The 18,215-nt window shown below is 45.5% G+C and overlaps 2 protein-coding genes and 1 long non-coding RNA gene across 8 annotated transcripts in view; 2 read left to right on the top strand and 1 right to left on the bottom strand.

The window, feature by feature from the left end:
- The window catches only part of ELAPOR1 (endosome-lysosome associated apoptosis and autophagy regulator 1), a 72,146-nt gene extending 62,298 nt beyond the window's left edge, over window positions 1-9,848 (top strand). For 2 of the 5 annotated variants that reach the window (XM_053891539.1, XM_053891544.1), the window contains 9 exons: window positions 194-367; window positions 4,854-5,034; window positions 5,340-5,436; window positions 5,905-6,006; window positions 7,338-7,464; window positions 7,542-7,720; window positions 8,242-8,407; window positions 8,651-8,706; window positions 9,562-9,848. In XM_053891539.1, the coding sequence (XP_053747514.1) occupies window positions 194-367; window positions 4,854-5,034; window positions 5,340-5,436; window positions 5,905-6,006; window positions 7,338-7,464; window positions 7,542-7,720; window positions 8,242-8,407; window positions 8,651-8,706; window positions 9,562-9,595 (1,116 nt within the window). In that variant the 3' untranslated portion in view covers window positions 9,596-9,848. Of the gene's footprint in view, window positions 1-193; window positions 368-4,853; window positions 5,035-5,339; window positions 5,437-5,904; window positions 6,007-7,337; window positions 7,465-7,541; window positions 7,721-8,241; window positions 8,408-8,650; window positions 8,707-9,530 lie in introns of all 5 variants that reach the window. The other 3 variants (XM_053891547.1, XM_053891535.1, XM_053891537.1) reach the window with 3 other exon arrangements.
- A 634-nt stretch (window positions 9,849-10,482) lies between these two features.
- The window catches only part of LOC109271984 (uncharacterized), an 8,032-nt gene continuing 299 nt past the window's right edge, over window positions 10,483-18,215 (bottom strand). The window contains exons 1-4 of one of the 2 annotated variants that reach the window (XR_002082199.2): window positions 17,380-17,489; window positions 15,121-15,180; window positions 12,956-14,421; window positions 10,483-12,719 (exon numbers count right to left, since the gene is read on the bottom strand). This is a non-coding gene — a long non-coding RNA (uncharacterized LOC109271984). Of the gene's footprint in view, window positions 12,720-12,955; window positions 14,422-15,120; window positions 15,181-17,379; window positions 17,490-18,215 lie in introns of those variants that run through there. The other variant, XR_008418257.1, reaches the window with a different exon arrangement.
- SARS1 (seryl-tRNA synthetase 1) overlaps window positions 17,477-18,215 on the top strand; it is a 21,954-nt gene continuing 21,215 nt past the window's right edge. Inside the window, exon 1 of the mRNA XM_019457728.2 lies at window positions 17,477-17,690. Coding sequence (XP_019313273.1) covers window positions 17,555-17,690 — 136 coding nt within the window. The 5' untranslated portion in view covers window positions 17,477-17,554. The remainder of the gene's footprint in view (window positions 17,691-18,215) is intronic.

The raw sequence follows: 18,215 nt of genomic DNA, 5'->3' as shown, positions 1-18,215 counted from the left end.
GCTAATAATTGAACTGTGAGATGCACATGACCCCCACTAGCCCATTTGCCTTGTTTTAATGTCCACTCAATCTGTACGTCTGCTTCTTTCACCCCTGGGCTGGACCAGGCCGGGGACGATAGCCACCCCTCTCCACTACAGTCTCTTCCAAGTTCTGCCCACGCAGCGGGCCTGACGGACCCTTTCCCCTCAGATCCACTCTCTGTGCTACAATGACTGCACCTTCTCGATCAGCACTCCAACCAGGGTTTTGGACTACAACTTCCTGGCTTTGGCAAAAACCGTCTCTCTGGCTGGAGGGCCAAGCTTCACTTCCAAAGGGCTGAAATACTTCCATCACTTTACCCTCAGTCTGTGTGGAAACCAGGTAAGGTGTACGCGAGCTGATGGCGTCATATTGAAAGAGGACATCAGTGGGTCAGAGCCAGAGATGACACAGGAGCAAAGCCAAAAAAAAAAAAAAAAAAAAAAAACAGGCATCAGGCGGTTTAGGAAACTGAAAGGTTTCTAAGTGATTATTATTCTCCCTCAGGACCTTTTCCTATAAAACCAGATGTTTGGTTTATAAACATTTAGGAAAATAAAGGTGTTCAAGATAAGATGTTCGTTTACTCCTACCTGACTTTTATTCTTTTAAAATGAATATGTAAAAACAATGCAGAAGGAAGATTCTGTTCCCTTTAAAAAGCAGTCTTCACTAATCATGGAACTTGTTATTTGTTTTCTCCCCCCCCCCCTTTTTTTAAATTTAAATTTTAGTTAGTTAACATACAGTGCAACATTGATTTCAGAAGTAGAATTCAGTGATTCATCACTTACATACAACACCCAGTGCTTATCACAACAAGTGCCCTCCTTAGTACCCATCACCCATCTGGCCCATCCCCCACCTACCTCCAGCTGTCAACCCATAGTTTGTTCTCTATCAATTAAAAAATCCCTTACAGGGGCGCCTGGGTGGCTCAGTCCGTTGAGCATCCAGTTTCGGCTCAGGTCATGATCTCACGGTTTGTGAGTTTGAGCCCCCGTCAGGCTCTGTGCTGACAGCTTGGAGCATGGAGCCTGGAGCCTACTTCAGATTTTGTGTCTCTGTGTCTCTCTGCCCCTCCCCCACTTGTGCTCTGTCTCTCTCTGTCAAAAGTAAATAAAATGTAAAAAAAAAATTTTTTTTAAATACCTTATGGTTTGTTTCCCTCTCTTCTCTTCCCTGCCCTTCCCATACGTTCATCTGTTTTGTTTCTTAAATTCCATCATATGGTTAAATCATATGGTATTAGTCTTTCTCTGATTGACTTATTTTGCTTAGCATAATAAATTCTAGCTCCATCCACATCACTGCAAATGGCAAGATTTCATTCTTTTTGATGGCTGAGTAATATTCCATTGTATATATACCACATTTTTTATTTTATTTTATTTTTTTTAACGTTTATTTATTTTTTGAGACAGAGAAAGACAAAGCATGAATGGGGGAGGGTCAGAGAGAGGGAGATACAGAATCTGAAACAGGCTCCAGGCTCTGAGCTGTCAGCACAGAGCCCGACGCAGGGCTCGAACTCACAGACCGCGAGATCATGACCTGAGCCGAAGTCGGCCGCTTAACCGACTGAGCCACCCAGGAGCCCCAATACCACATTTTTATTCATTCGTCAATCAATGGACATTTGGGTTCTCTCCACAGTTTGGCTATTGTTGATAATGCTGCTAAATTGTCAATAGTTTGAATCTGTATTTTTGTATCCTTTGGATAAATACCTAACAGTGCAATTGCTGGGTCATGGGATAGTTCTATTTTTAGTTTCTTGAGGAACCTCCATACTATTCTCCAGAGTGGCTGTGCCAGTTTGCATTCCCACTAACAGTGCCAGAGGCTTCCCTGTTATTTGTTTTCTAAAGGCTGGATAAAATAAACTGTTTGTAGTTCATCCCTGTGAACCTTTGCTGACAGTATGAAAGAAAGTAATGTGAAAGGCTTTACAGGATATTAAAAGAATGTTATGTTCAGCCATTTCATGCTGCTGCAAATATTTTGGATCAAAAATTCAAAGGCAGAAATTAAAGGGCAATCACACCGCTACTGCACTTAACTAAATCACAAACAAGGCAGGATTCATAGTTGGAGAGTTATTAGTTTCAAATATTACAAAATAAAGAGCATCTTGAGCCTTTAGTCTGTGACCCTGTGAGGCAGTGAGGCCTTTACACAGCACAGCTTTACCACCTTCTGTAGCGTGCAAAAAAAATTTGACTTGTGTTTATGTAGACAACAGGCCAAGAAATAAACTAATCAATATTCTATGGCAATTATGTCTTAATAAAAGAAAGGAAGGAAGGAAGGAGGGAAGGAAGGAAGGAAGGAAGAAAAGAACTAATCTATGGAAAGTTCGAGATACATGTCTCTATCTTGTCTTTCAAAGTCTTTGAAGAAGTTAAAATGAAGCTTGCACAGTGAGTTAGTGATAACTCAGGAATTGAGACTGATTAAAGGAAGACCATGTAGTAAAAGTTTCATTCAGTGAGCTGGAAGGGCGATGAAGATGTGGAGTTTGGAGAGATTGCCTTCTTTTCTTTGCTCCTTTTATCTTTTCAGAAATGCTTACTGTGTACTGTCACACTACAGACTGGCATTTCAAAGACAAAATAACTCTTTGTTTTACCATAAGGTACAGATTTCTTTCTGTTCTCATGTTCCTTATTTCTTACACTCTAAAAAATAAACTAAGAACCACCAGATTTAGCAACTGACATTGCTTCATTTTTAACAAAACTTAGAATATTGAAAATCCTACATTGTAAATGCTTAATACACTTACATTTTTAAAAATTTTATTAAGTTCTATTTATTTTAATTTTTTAATGTTTATTTATTTTGAGAGAGAGAGAGAGGCAGAGAGGCACAGAGACAGAGAGACAGAGTGCAAGCAGGGGAGGGGCAGAGAGGGAGGGAGACACAGAATGTGAAGCAGGCTCCAGGCTCTGAGCTGTCAGCACAGAGCCCGATGCGGGGCTTGATCTCACAAACCGTGAGATCATGACCTGAGCCAAAGTTGGACACTCAACCGACTGAGCCACCCAGGCACCCCAGAAAAAATTTTATTAAGTTTAAAATTTTAATCCTGGTATAGTTAAAATACAGTGTTATATTAGTGTCAGGTATATAATACAGTGATTCAACACTTCCATATATCACCCTGTGCTCATCATGATAAGTGTGCTCCTTAATCCCCATCACCTATTTACCCCATCCCCCCACCCACCTCCTCTCTGATAAAACACCAGTTTGTTCTCTATAGTTAAGAGTCTGTTTCTTGATTTGCCTCTCTCTCTCTTTTTCCCCTCTTTGTTCATTTCCTTTGTTTCTTAAATTCCACATATGAGTGAAATCATAGGTATTCATCTTTCTCTGTCTGACTTATTTCATTTAGCATTATACTCTCTGGCTCCAACCATGTTGTGGCAAAAGGCAAAATTTCATTCTTTCTTATGGCCAAACAATATTCCATTGTGTGTATATACCACATCTTCTTTATCCATTAATATATCGGTGGACACTTGGGCTGCTTCAATTATTTGGCTATTGTAAATCATGCTGCAATAAACTTAGGGGTGCAGGGGCACCTGGGTTGCTCAGTCAGTTTAGTATCCAACTCTTGATTTTGGCTCAGGTCATGATCTCACATCGAGCCCCACGTTGGGCTCCATGCTGGGCGTGGAGCGTACTTAGGATATTCTCTCTCTCTGTCTCTCTCTCTCTGTCTCTCTCTCTCTCTCTCCCCCTTCCTCTGCTGCTCCCCAACTCAAGCTCTCATTGTCTCTCTCTCAAAATAAATAAATATAAAATTTTTAAAAAATATTGAAAAGATTATTTTAATTTTTTTAAATGTTTATTTTTGAGAGAGAGAGAGTGTGAGCAGGGGAGGGGCAGAGAGAGAGAGGGTGACACAAAATCTGAAACAGCCTCCAGGCTCTGAGCTGTCAGCACAGAGCCCAATGCGGGACTCAAACCCATGAACTGTTAGATCATGAGCTGAGCCAAAGTCAGATGCCTAACCGACTGAGCCACCCAGGCACCCCACAAATGATTTTATATTAGCAGACAAGTTATATATTGATATTCCACAAATTTAACATTTTTTTCAAGAACAACATCTCAGTGTTTCCTCTACTATAAAATCTCCAGGAGGAAGGAGTCTTATGCCTACCATCTTCCAGAGTTCTCTACAGTGAGAGTTGTTATGGAATGTTTATTTCTTGGCATGTTCTCTATATAAACACAAACTTTCTTCTCTTGATACATTTTTTAAAATGGACTAGGTTCTAATTATTTCCCAGATGTCCTACCTCAAGGCAGGGAGGCAGTTACTTATGGGGTCTGTTTCAACTGCTGGGAATCTCTGTCTGGAAAGTGCTCCCAAGACAAGCACAGTGGAATCAGAGCACTAAGGGAGACACAGAGAGGGAATGTTCAAAAATTTCAGGAAACCAGTCATATATTTCAGCAGCTATCTAGAAAACTGGTCAGGGTAAGGTGGGCTGGTAGATTAGAGCTCCAGATTGTTTGCCACCATCACGACACCACTTATACAAGGTTCCCACGTGATTGCAAGGAAACAAAAAGGCTTGCGACCCCTGGGCCAGGCTTCCAGAAACTAGGACACCTAGGCCTTATTTTTAGCATAAAAAAAAAAAAAAAAGTCTGTTTTATAATTAGATCTGGGATGAATCATTCCACTGCAACATACCATCGGAAGGCTGAAATTTCAGATGTGAAAAAGCTGTGCCCTCCTTCCTTTTGGGAGTTCTATGACCATTCACTGCTCCCCACTTCATCCTCTCTGTGTCTGCCAACCCAGGGTAAGAAAATGTCCGTGTGTGCCGACAATGTCACTGACCTTCGAATTCCTGAGGGTGAGTCGGGTTTCTCCAAATCCATCACCGCCTACATCTGCCAGGCGGTCATCATCCCCCCGGAGGTGACAGGCTACAAGGCTGGAGTGTCCTCGCAGCCTGTCAGCCTGGCTGACCGACTTATCGGTGAGTAAATCAGCCGCTGCAGCCTGTTTGGGCTTGTATATGTGTAAGAGAGAGTGAGGCTACCAGGCTCTGAGGTGAAAAGGCCCCAGATGAGGGACCCAACCTCCTGACCTTTGTTTTCCATTCCATCTTGGGATGCCACGTGCCCCCTGGGGCTTCTGACAAACCTTGGTTCACCCTTTCATGAGCCACTCTGGGGTGTGATGAGATGGAGGAAGGTTGGATGTTGACAGGTATTGAAAGAATTGAAGTGGTTGCCGGCTCATGCTACTAGTGACAACTAATTAGGAGCTCTAATTTGGCAGGGGTGACAACAGATATGACTCTGAATGGAATCACCTCCCCAGCCGAACTTTTCCACCCGGAGTCCTTGGGAATACCGGACGTGATCTTCTTTTATAGGTGACGATGAGAGACCAGTCTGTACAAGGGAAACCTAGGCCCCTCCACAATTTCTGGTGCATCCCTCTCTCCAGCCACCTACTTATCAAGCCAGAACATACCCGATGTCTAGCAGAACCACCCAGCAGTGACAGCTACAGGCTGGGAGCCATTGATTCCCAGCTTCTGGGGTATTACTGGGGCAGATGTGCCCTGGAGGCAGGGAGAAATACGGGATTATCTGTGGCTGACTTCCCTTCCTGCCTTAGGAGACTCCGGTGTTATGGATATGCTAACCTTTCCTGGACCAGTGCCTTTCCCCTTGACCACATCTCCCCGATCCCCACTCTCTCACTGTATAACCCCAGTCCTGTGCACTCCCAAGTCCTGACTTCCCCAGCAAGGAAACTGTTCCATGTTGACGTCAACGACTCTCCAATGGCACAGGTGAGTGATTCGTTCCCCTATGGGGGTTGGCTTTCTCTGCAGGTCCAGTGATGTGACCCAGTCCTGCAGTTCTGGGAGATCAGCCACCGTCCGTGTCAGATGCAGTCCACTGAAACCCGCCCCTGGAAGTCTGTCATTGCCTAGGTAAAGGGGTGTAACAAAAGGTCTCCCTTCTTTGGACTCATTTCATCCCAAGAGCCAAAGAGAAAACAGTCTGAGAGCCATTCATTGGCTCTTGGGGACACAGTCATGGCTCCAAATTCTCGATCTTCAGATGTCAAGAATGGGGCAGAAGGATGAGTCAAAGCGACTCTCGCATTCCCATACCATTATGGGGACAGCGGCATAGCCAAGTGATTATTTGATTCATCTCCTCCCCTTACTAGCTATGTTATTGTGCATACATTTCTTATCTTCTCTGGGCCTCTTTTTCCTTATCTGTAAAATGAGGGTAATAATACGTTCCCTCAGGGGGTGGTTGTGAACTTGTGGACTTCTCATGGTGTCTGGCATATGTACTCGCTATTATTAGGATGAGTAACGGTTTAAGGAATCCTAAGAATCTCTCCACAAATAAAAGACCCAATTCTGAGTTTAATAGCTGAGTGCATTAAATCGAGAATTCTGGAACCAGTTTGATGACCGCACCCCTCCCCCACCTCCTTTTTTTGCCCCACCTAACCCCAACTAACATTTTAAGGGGCACTGGTGTCTTTTGTGTGTGTGTATTTTTTTATTTTTATTTTTTTAGTGTTTGTTTATTTTTGGGAGAGAGACAGAGTGCGAGTTGGGGAGGTGTAGAGAGAGGGAAACACAGAATCTGAAGCAGGCTCCAGGCTCTGAGCTGTCAGCACAGAGCCCAATGCAGGGCTCAAACCCACAAACTGCCAAGATCACGACCTGAGCTGAAGTTGGACGCTCAACCGACTGAGCCACCCAGGCAGAGGGGCACTAGTGTCTTGAGGAACAAGGTTTGGGAAATGTTGCTCCTAAATAAGAGCCACTCAGGGAGACGGGGAACAAAGCAGGATGTTTTGACTCCGCAGTGGTGTCAAAATGTAAGACCGCTTTTCTTGTTGTTGTAAACATCACAGTAAAGCACATAACAGCTACCCATGACCCGAAGTCTATTCCTGAAACCCACCCCCAGGTAGCTGCATCAGAGTGGCTTTTTGCAAAATGTCACAAGTCCACAGAGAGAACAGGAGCCTCTGAAGTGTTGGTTGGGGCAGCCATGCTAGAGCTCAGACACCTGACATTAGCTGTGATAATGTCAGCAAAACAAACGGGCAGAGAGTAGAGAGCCCGGTGGAGGGTGGGAGATCAGAGAGCAAGACCTGTGTTAAGGACTAGTTGGAAGGGTCCTGGTGGGGTTCACAGTTTGGCAAGGAGAGGATGGATCAGGCAAGCTATAAGATGACAGGACTCCCACCACCCAGCCAGTGAGCGCTCAAGTCTCTTTTCTGCTTTGTCAGCACATGCTCCGATGGGACCTGTGATGGCTGTAACTTCCACTTCCTGTGGGAGAGTGTGGCTGCTTGTCCGCTCTGCTCCCCTGCTGACTACCACGCTATTGTCAGCAGCTGCGTGGCTGGGATCCAGGTGGGTTTCTCTCCTTGGGGATGTCCCATGAGAGAAGGGAATGTGACCTCTAAGTTTCTTGTTTTCCTCCCCAACAGAAGACTACCTATGTGTGGCGAGAACCAAAGCTATGCGCGGGTGGCATCTCCCTGCCTGAGCAGAGAGTCACCATCTGCAAAACAATCGATTTCTGGCTGAAAGTGGGCATCTCTGCTGGCACCTGTACTGCCATCCTCCTCACCGTCTTGACCTGTTACTTTTGGAAAAAGAATCAAAAGTACATGATGGGGTATTGGAGTTTGGGGATGGACAGGGTTGGATCTTCGAAGTGGGAGGAGAACATCTGAGGGTTAAATTCATGGGGCTGTCCTCTGGAGTTGGCCACAGACGCTGTGACTCTGGCCAGAGACTGGTTGAGCCACTTATCCAACATATGTATTGGTTATCCTGACTCTTGAACACGGACAGTATCACACGGCAGTCTATAAATGGCTATTAGATGCTCAAAAGAAAAGCAAAGAGTATCCTAAATCTGTTGTTATTATTAACAATTAAAATAATAAATTTATGATTCCAATATTTCTATTAAGCTTGGGGAACACAGAAACAGCCAGACTTAAGGAAAAAAGATCACTGAACTGGAAATCAAGATTCCTTAGCTATATGCCCAGCCCTCACACCATTTTGCTGTTTCAGATTCCTTATCTATGGTTACCTGTTTGTAGCCCAGCCTCTCTCTCTCCTCCCTCCCTTATTCCACATTTTGTTGTCTTATCTTTCCCATCCCCTGTCTCATAGACTGGAGTACAAGTACTCCAAGCTGGTGATGAATGCTACCCTCAAGGACTGCGACCTGCCAGCAGCCGACAGTTGTGCCATCATGGAAGGCGAGGATGTGGAGGATGACCTCATTTTTACCAGCAAGAAGTCACTCTTTGGGAAGATCAAATCGTTTACCTCCAAGGTAGGGAGGCTCGTCAGTGCACTGAGGTCAGCCTGGAGGGCTGGAGAAGACACGAGTCCTAGGACACTGAATGGTCCCACACTGTTCAGGGATCACTACTCTTCTCCCCACCCTCCCTACTGTTCTGTCCCTTCACCCTCAAAATCCTGGCTTCTGCCTTCTGTATTTCCACACCTTTATTATTTCCCATGGGGTCCAAGGCTGCTCTTGACCAGGCTCCTTCTCTCCCAACATGCACTCCAGTTGATGAACTGTTTGGGCCTTTTAACTTCCAGAAGGAGTATTGAACCATCTACGTTGTAAGAATCATTTCCCCCCACCCCCACCCCTTTTTTATTTTTGAGGGTGGGGAAGAAGTGGTCTCTAGGATCAACTTCTGATAGAAGCGAGGCTCTCCTTTGACCAGTGGAGGGTGCTGTCCCCTGATGTCTGGGCCTGGTCCTTTGGGAGCTGAGTCAACAGCTAAGTCTAGGCTGCTCACCACTGAGCATTGTGGAGCTGGGAGAGTTGGCTCTGTCCGTGTGGCTGGGTGAGCGAGTTTGAAGCTCATAAATGCAATACCCACAACCCTGTCGCTGGGTGTGGGGCCAGCAGAGAGCGTCCAAGCAACTCCTCCAGGGCCACAGCCCTCTACAGTCCCACTCTGCCAGAACGCACACCTCACTGCTGCCCTGAACCAGTTCATCAAACAGGTGTGGGCGGGGAGGGTGGTAAGAAGAGAGGAGAGGACTGGAAGGTTGGTGAGGGAAGGAGGGCGGGTAGGTGTTTAGATTGTAGAATCTCATTCCCTTTGTACTGACCTATCAGGGTGACTCCCTTGGCCTTTTTAAAAATCGTGTGTGTGTGTGTGTGTGTGTGTGTGTGTGTGTATGTTTAACCAATAGGAGAACAATTTACCCTGGGACCCCTGAGTCTTTCTGGGCTTTTAGAATTCAGCAAAGATGCAAAGCAGGGGGTTTTAAAGATTTTTCTCATCCTCTGACTGACTGAAAGGACCAAGAAGAATAGAGGGAATCTTATATCTGTTTCCACAAAGCCGCTGGAAACAGGAATTCCATAAGGGTTCCTTCTGTCACCTCTTTTCCCTTTCTCTCCTTTGTTCGGCAAACTTGCCCCCCTGCAGCAGCCAGCTCCTGTCACCATCTCTCTTTCAGAGGACTCCTGATGGATTTGACTCCGTGCCACTGAAGACATCCTCAGGAGGCCCAGACATGGACCTGTGAGAGGCACCGCCCTGCCTCCCCTGCCTCCTCACCTCGGCACATCACCTTGCAAGCCTGTGGCGATTTGGGTGCCAGCTTCCTGCTGGAAATCTCTTCATTGTGGCCTTATCAGAAGAAGTTTGAATTTCAGATATCTGTTTTTTTTTATAGAGTACCCAAACCCTCCTTTCTGCTTGCCTCAAACCTGTCAAATACACCCACACTTTGTTTGTATATTACTCCCTTGCTTGCATCTTGTTTCCCAAAATGGTCCAGCCTTGCCAGAGCCATGGCTTCGTCTGCTCATAATTCTTATAGCACTGGAATGAAAAGTTTTCTTTCTTCTTAAGTATAGAAACAACTTCCTCTGTCCTCTTATTGAAGGGCAGAAGCAGCTGGGAGTTTTTCTGATGATATGCCCTCAGCTCCTGATCTCTTTAGGAGAGAGGCTGGGTGAGGAGGGTGTGGGCATTCCCTCCTGGACCTGTGTGGTGGCCTGGATTCACCGCTCCTGGATAACCAACTCAAACTGAGTTTCATGGATAGGCTGAGGGCAAGGTGAGTAAGGCCTGGGGAAGAAAAGGCTCAATAAGCACAAAGAGAGGCAACCAGGAAAGTTTTGTTTTGTTTTGTTTTGTTTTGTTTTGTTTTGTTTTGTTTTGTTTTTTAAACTAGGTACTTCAACTCCCTTTCCTAAGTAAGTCATAAATATTCTCATAGGAACCAAAGGAAAAAGTGCACCAAGAAAATGCCCAAGCCCTGGTGGATCTATTCTCCCCCCACACTTTTTTTTTTTTTTAACATCCCACCATCTCCCTGTGACACTAAAGAGAAAAGGTAAGCCCCAAACACAGATGTTTTAGCTTTATTCTCTGCTTGCTTTTACCCACAGAGATGACAAACCCTACCAGTAAGGAAAATTTCCTGTCCTTGAGGGCCCCATTCCTAGAGGCTTGAGCCATAGCATGGAACTGGAGTATCTTATGTTGAAAGAACACAAGGAGGTCAAGGTTCTGATGGGGCCATACCAGGGGATGCAGCCCACAATGGGATGAACCTGAGGTGGCCAGGATGTCTGCCTCTAAGCTTAACTCACTCATCTGCTCAGCTACCAAATAAACATTATCTAGGTGGGCCAAAAGAGGAATTGACTCCCAACCCCTACTACAACCACAGAACCAGATCAGTCTTCAAGGAGGAAAGACTAGGGGGAGTTGAACAAGATGTGTAGCAAACTGGAACACCTCACACTTTCAAGTCTCTATCCTTCTCTTTCTCCTGTTCTCATTTCCTATGTGTGCTAAAAAACTAAAAAGACTTCCCAATTTCTGGCAGCATCCCTTTTGAAAGGTGAGTAAAGTGAGTGTCCTCTGTGCCCCTTTTCTCTACTTTTGCACCAAGTATAATCGATGGACTTCCAGTGACTACAATGGCAAAAACAGTGCAAAGCTTAAATTCTGGTTTCCTTTCTAATACTGGCAATTCTCCCTCCCTATCAAGCTAGCACGACCATCCCTCGGTCAAGGGCCCAGTTACCCATGCTTGTACGTATCTCTTTTTTTGGGTGGCCGCTTGGTGCCCAGAGGGTAGGCAGAGAAGGGGGTTGGCATTGCTAAGTGGTTTGTCTGCCATAAAAATGGTTTGCTGATCTGGTTAACCACTGCTGCCCTGGCAGTGGTTTTATAAAAGGGTCAGTGAGAACCAGGCCCTGCTGTCACTTCTGGTCATCAGTAGCACTGCTGAAGGCAGGTAGTCCCTTTGGTTCAATAAACCTAGAAACTTTTTTGGGGGGTGTCCTCCTCTTATGGGAGTCGGGCTCTCAGACCCTGCAGCAATGTTGGAATTTCTTCCAACAGATGCAAACACCTAGCTCCTGAACTCCAGCCTCAAGTTTTCTGTAGCCTCAGTTAACACCCTGGGTACCTGCTTCCCCACTGAATAATTTTCTTTTGTGACAAGAGCCATACAAGGTCCTTAGGCACCTTCGAAGCAGTAGGAAAAAGTATATACCCTGTTGACTTCTTTATTCTGACATCTTGAAACTGAGTGCCCACAGAGCAACCTCAAATTCCACTGATTCAATGTTGTTATAATGCTTTAAGCATCTCCTTTTTACTATTGCTTAGTGTACCGACTTCCCTGTGTCCTGCCAGGGAGCTCCTCAGTTATGATATCGGGGTCACCTGTGACTTAGACATATTAGATGTTTTTTAATAGCCCTATTAAGATATCATTCACAAACCATATAATTGGGTCATTGAAAATATAAAACTCAATGGATTTCAGTATATTCACAGAATTGTGCAGCCATCACCATAATGAATTTTAGAAGAGACACATGTTAGATTTTATATGGGAAGAGCATTTAGCTCTTAAACAAAGGCAATAGTGGTTTGCTACTGGGGGAGGAAGTGTGGGCTCTGGAGACAAAATACTTAAATCCCATTTGGTTACCTAGAGTTCTAGAAGACACAAGTAATTCTCATCACATAGGCATCACCTGATTCGGCTGGGAAAACAAACATTGTGGTGTGTTCAAGGACTGGGAGATTTCTTATGCCAATACAACTTTTTTTTTTTTGTCTGACTCTACATTAAAGATAAGACTGACTATATTTATACAACAGAGACTTTGTAACGGATTTTTCAGCCTTGTGAAACCAAATTTTTGTCTCATCAGGACTGCTTGGATTTCCTTTTTATTCTGTATTCCAAGAGTTTATAGTTTGTTAGGGGATGGCTATTGCATGTCATATTTTTTCCTTTCCTTTTTCTTTTTTTTTTTTTTTTTTTTGGTGAAATAAAAACATATGTTTCAAGTTGTTTTTCTCGAACATGGGTTGGGTGGCCAGATGGGTGAGTGAGAAATGGAAGTGTTCTTGAAGCTTAAACTGAAGATGAGGAGAGGCGCCTGGATGGCTCAGTTGGTTAAGCATCTGACTTTGGCTCAGGTCATGATCTCACCATTCATGGGTTCAAGCCCCACGTCAGGCTGTGTGCCGACAGCTCAGAGCCTGGAGCCTGCTTCGGATTCCATGTCTACTCCTCTCTCTCTGACCCTCCCCTGCTCACACTCTCTCTCTCTTAAAAAATAAATTAAATAGGGGCGCCTGGGTGGCTCAGTCGGTTAAGCGTCTGACTTCAGCTCAGGTCATGATCTCGCGGTCTGTGAGTTCGAGCCCCGCGTCGGGCTCTGTGCTGACAGCTCAGAGCCTGGAGCCTGCTTCCGATTCTGTGTCTCCCTCTCTCTCTGCCCCTCCCCCTTTCATGCTCTGTCTCTCTCTGTCTCAAAAATAAATAAACATTAAAAAAAATAAATAAAAATAAATTAAATAAATAAACAAACAAACAAACTGAAGATGAGGATGATTCTGGAACCCTGCAGTGACAGAAATGAGCATGCTTCAGAACAATAGGGACCTATCCTAGAAAGGCTCTCACCACCTGTTCAGGAATCAGCAACAACCAAAGCCTGTTTCCGCGGTAATAAAAGGCATCTAATGATGCCTTCACTCCCCAAATTGGGTGAGGATCAAAGGGAGAACACGTAAAACACTTAGCATGTCCCCTCCCTTCCTTTCCAGTTCAGTTTTCTCTGACACTGAGGCCAGTCACAGAACAACATATGTATGAAGACAAAATTCGTTGCTTTGGGTGTGGCATGGATTCTTACAGAGCAGATATGGACAAAATCCTAGAAGACATCAGGACCTACCATTTCCAGTAGTAGCTGGATTTTCCTGCTTTAGTGCTTTCCTTCACTCTAGTTGAGGGCACTTAACCCCCCAAAAAGATTTCCCTCAGCTGGTTGTTTCCATCAGACTGAGTTGTACCTGGTTGTACTGATGGTTAAATATTTAAATATGACCCCTGCTTATAAGCATAAAGTCTAAACTAGAGGCAGGTACTATCCCCATTATAATAGATGAAGAAACTGTGTCTCCAACAGAATTACTAATGTGGCGTGTAAATCCCTAACAGCCTACCTGCCCCTTTCTGCCAACATTGCTTCTACTCTAACCACACAACTTTTAACTGCCTCTTACTTATAAGCTCTTTCATGCCTCACTGTCTTGGCCTATGCCTCTGCCTTCACCCCTTCCTTTTAACCTGCTAGACCCCCACGCAGCCTTCAAAATCGCCCCACTGTGAAACTTTCCCTAGCTCACCCACTGAGGACTTCATGGTGAAGAAACAATGACATGGGAATACCACAGTTAACTTACATGAATTCAACCATATATTGTGTAGTATTCCAATGCATCAAACAACAGACATGACCAAGCTTGAAAGTGTGTGGGGGGAAATATGTGAATGATTTTAAGGGTTTCCCAATCACTGACAAAGAAGTGAAACAGGTGACTAGGCAAGAAGATGCTAACGACTTGGTCTAAACCTTAAAGAAGACAATTGAGAACCACAGAGCAACAATGCCTTATTGAAGAGACAGAAAAACTGACGTAGGGTTGCATATACAAGTGTTTATGGATAATTTAAGAGCTATTCAAGGAGAATTTAGGAAATAAACAAACTCCATTTTAGTGCTGAGGTTAACAATTCCACATAAAATGTAATACCCCAAACCACATTGTGGTAGGAGAATGGACACCTCATTCCAATTCTGAGGGAGAGGTGGGATCAAAGTCATCCCCCCCCACCCCCCATCCTGGCAGCTTTTCCTGACCCATGTTATTTTTAGATGGTTCCTCCTTCATTGTCCAAGGATGGCAACATGAACTTCCTTTGTTACTGTGTTTTTCTGATAGAAGGGAGTGGGCAGCCTCAAGCTGGAGGTAGGGTTGTCAGTTTCTCCTGAAACAGTATGATAAATGTCACTGGACTGTGGGAACCTAGAAAGGTGGGTGCTGCACCAGTCTGGGGGGGCAGGGGTGAATAGTGTATCAGAGACAACTTCCTGGAGGAATAAGGAATTAGCCAGTTTGGAGGAACATGGAAGGGAAGGGGAGTTCTAGCTAGAAGCATGTTGCACAAAGGCTCAGAGATGAGAACGGGGAGCTACAAGTAGGTCAGCATGGGGAATGTGAGGGGGAAATGCCAAGAGACAAGGGGAACATTTTAGAGAAGTCGGTAGAGGGCAGATCATGAAGGGCTTTGACACCTATGCTTGGACATTCTCATGAGGGCAACAGATAGTCGCTGAAGGTTTCTAGACAGGGAGCGAGAGGGTAGGGCTTGCATGTCCAACACTGAGAAATCCTCTGCCAGATCTGAGACGAAAAGAGGAGCTAAAACAAGTCCCAGGAGAGCCCTCCTACGTTAGCCAGCACCGAACTGCTAAAAACAGGGTGGCACCCATGGCTGGGTGCCCACCCTCTTTTCTTGCTCCCTCCCTGCAGGTACTCATGCCCTCTAGGCTCCCCACTAGCTGCCCAGGACCCCCAAGGCCATATGTCAGCTAGGACTCTACTTCCTGAACCTACCACAAGTTTCTAACCGTTCAGCCTACTCCCTGTAACTCACTCACCCAGCAAGGATATAATAAGCACTTACCACGTGTAAGGCATTGCGCTGGGTTCCGTGGAGATAAAGATGCACTAAAGGGTCTCTACCCTATAAGAAAAAAAAAAACAAACAAAAAAAACCCCAGCACATTTTCTAGTCAAGTACCTCAAGGCTCTGTTTTCTGCTAAAGAATGCTAACACACTCTATCTTAGAGTCTTACCAATATTCAGGTTTTGTCTCTACTGCTTCATTCCCTCGGGCCTCAGTGTTCTTACACAGAAGATAAAGGGGTTGGCCTAGCTATTTTCCAGCTGAGGGGTCCCTGAACCCCTGAGTCCTCAGATGCAGCACCCAATAGCTATTTTCAGTGTTAAAGCTTAACAGAAACCACACATCCATAAGTAGTATGGCTTCACATCATCACTCCATAACTAAAGTATTATGTTGATTTGTTTTTGCGTTAGCTTCTGGCAGTATAGTAACACTGGTTATTTCCTGCTGATCAGAAATTCTAATAGCAGCTGCATATATCTGATTAGTAAGAAGGGAGAGTGAATTTTTAAAAATCATGTTTTTTAGACAAACATTTCAAAACAGGGGGGACAAGGTGATGAAAAGGTTAGGAATTATTAGGCTAGCAGTTAGCTAAGATTCACCTCCAGCTTTAAAAATGCTATGATTCTAAGCTGATGAAGTATGCTATTATGTTAATGTGTTATATTTATCAGGTAACAGCATTTTAAAGGAAGATGGCTGTGATATGACAATAAGACTAATGGTGAAAATTCCTAAGGAAATTTGAAGAGGACAGAATTTTTTTTTTAAATTAAGCTTATTTATTTCAAGAGAGAGAGAGAGAGCAAGTGAGGGGCAGAGAGAGAGGGAGAGAAAGAACGCCAAGCAGGCTCCACATTATCAACACAGAGCCCGAAGTGGGGCTCAAACTCATGAACCATGAGATCATGACCTGAGCCGAAACCAAGAGTCAGAGGTTTAACTGGCTAAGCTACCCAGGCACCCCTGAAGAAGAGAGAATTTTAAGGTCATCCTTCCAATTATACTGATTGGATTGGCCCAATGGACCTCCTCCCCGAGGCCTGAGCCCCAGGGCAGGCTTAGGAACGCCCATCACCATCCAGAAACTTAGTAAACAAAACAACACACTTTGGCAGTGACTTCACAGACATAGAAGCATTCAGCCCCTATCAGACCTTGCCCTCAGAAGGTTTCAGGGAATCTAACACTTGGATGACTGTTTTCTTACATGTTTTCTTCAGAGACTGCAAGTTCCTACATGTCCTTTACCCTGGTTTTGAATTTAGCATCCTAGGCAAACTGAACCTAGAGAGGCAAACCCAGACAACCCTCTTATTCAAGCCTCCCTCCAGATCTCTACTTGTCAGCTTCACCACTGTCTTTAGCCCTACACTGTATCTAAGTTGGCTTGGCAGACACTTACTGGGAAGCAGGGAGAGCAATGCCATATCCTCATCACAGAAGCCCATGCACATGCCATAAGACCAAGGAGGTCTTAGCATAGTCAGCTGGTGGGGCATTGGGGCGGTGGGGCTCTAAAATCTCTGTAGAGGATGGGGTGAACAGACCGTCTATTCCCAAATCCTCCATATAATCTCTTGTTACCAGGAGGGCTTTTTGATAACTTTGGCTCCAATCAGCAACCACAATATTTCACTGTAAAGGCCTTTACATTATTAAAATGAAAATATGGTGAAATCTTTGTTCAAGGACCCAATATGTGACTTCAACACCTTGTACTGCCTTCATATCTGCTAAATACTTTCCTCTTTGTTAGAGTCTCTTCATGTCTCTCAACTATTTCAACTGCACTTTTCCAATCCTGTGATCCTAAAGGTTGGTAACAGGACAATATGGTTTACTCAATAATCCGGTTAGGAAAGGTATCTTAGCAGGAAAACAGGAATCTCCTGCTACCAACCTTCAGGACTTTAACATGAGACTAAAACAGAGACTAAAATATGTAACCATAGTCTTGTCACAAGATGGAGAAGAGAACAGAAATTCAGGGAGATGGTCCAGTCTTAGGAACCATCCTTGCAAGACAAAAACTGGCATCTATTGGAAGCTCCAGCTTCCAGACGCCAGAGACCATATTGGCAGGCCTCTGCCTACACTGAGATATGCCCTTTAACATGAGGAAACTGAGGCACTCGCTTTCATGGGACAACCAGAGACCCTACAATCAGCGCTGGGACAGACAGAGACAAAGCCCATGAACCAGACCGGACCTGCGCACGACCTAAAAAACCCACGCCCAAACACTCCACCTTCCTATCCGCGGCCCAGTCTCCGACACAGCTCCTTCCGGCCGAGAGGGGGCGCCTGCGCCCTCCGGCCGCGCCTGCGCGGGGAGGGCGGGTCAGCGCGCCGGCGCAGTGCGGCGGTCAGTGGCTGCGGTCATACGTTCTTCACATCCCATAGTGTGGCCCGAGAGCAGGAAAGATGGTGCTGGATCTGGATTTGTTTCGGGTAGATAAAGGAGGGGACCCAGCCCTCATCCGAGAGACGCAGGAGAAGCGCTTCAAGGACCCGGGACTAGTAGATCAGCTGGTGAAGGCAGACGGCGAGTGGCGACGATGTAAGTACCAGGACGCTCAGGGTGTCCCACGGTTCTAATACCAACTTCATCTCTCTGATCTCGTTACCGCTCCTGAGACCACAGCTTCTGCCCCTCGTCAGTCCCCTCCCTGGTTGCGGTGACTCCGAGGCTCTCACTATCCCCTAAAACGCACGGGGCGAGCCGGGACCGTCCCACCATTTCCCTCCGCCCGGGTGGTGGGAGCTGCCTTCCATGCGTGCTCTGTGCGGCTCTGGTCGGCTGGGGAGGAGCATGGCGCGTGCGCATCAAGAGCTGTCAAGCCTTCCTGCGGCAAGGGTAGCCAGAAGAAAGCTAGAGCGGGAGGTTTGGGGTGAGAGGGTCCCCTTTCCTAACACCTGTCTTTGGTCGCTTTAGGTCCCTTTCTCATCTTCCGTAAGCCCCGAGTGGTGTCCCTCTAATTTGATAGGATCTAAGGCTCCAGCCTGAGACTGAGTCACGTTTGCAGCGTAATAGTTTCAGTCCACCCATATTGGAAGTATTTTGAGACTTAGGCAGCCGCTCCTG

Source organism: Panthera pardus, unplaced genomic scaffold, assembly GCF_024362965.1.
Source record: "Panthera pardus isolate Hobbes unplaced genomic scaffold, ASM2436296v1 HiC_scaffold_11, whole genome shotgun sequence".
Lineage (NCBI taxonomy): Eukaryota > Metazoa > Chordata > Mammalia > Carnivora > Felidae > Panthera > Panthera pardus.
The sequence above is the reverse complement of the archived record's forward strand: the minus strand, read 5'-3'. Positions and strand labels throughout refer to the sequence as shown.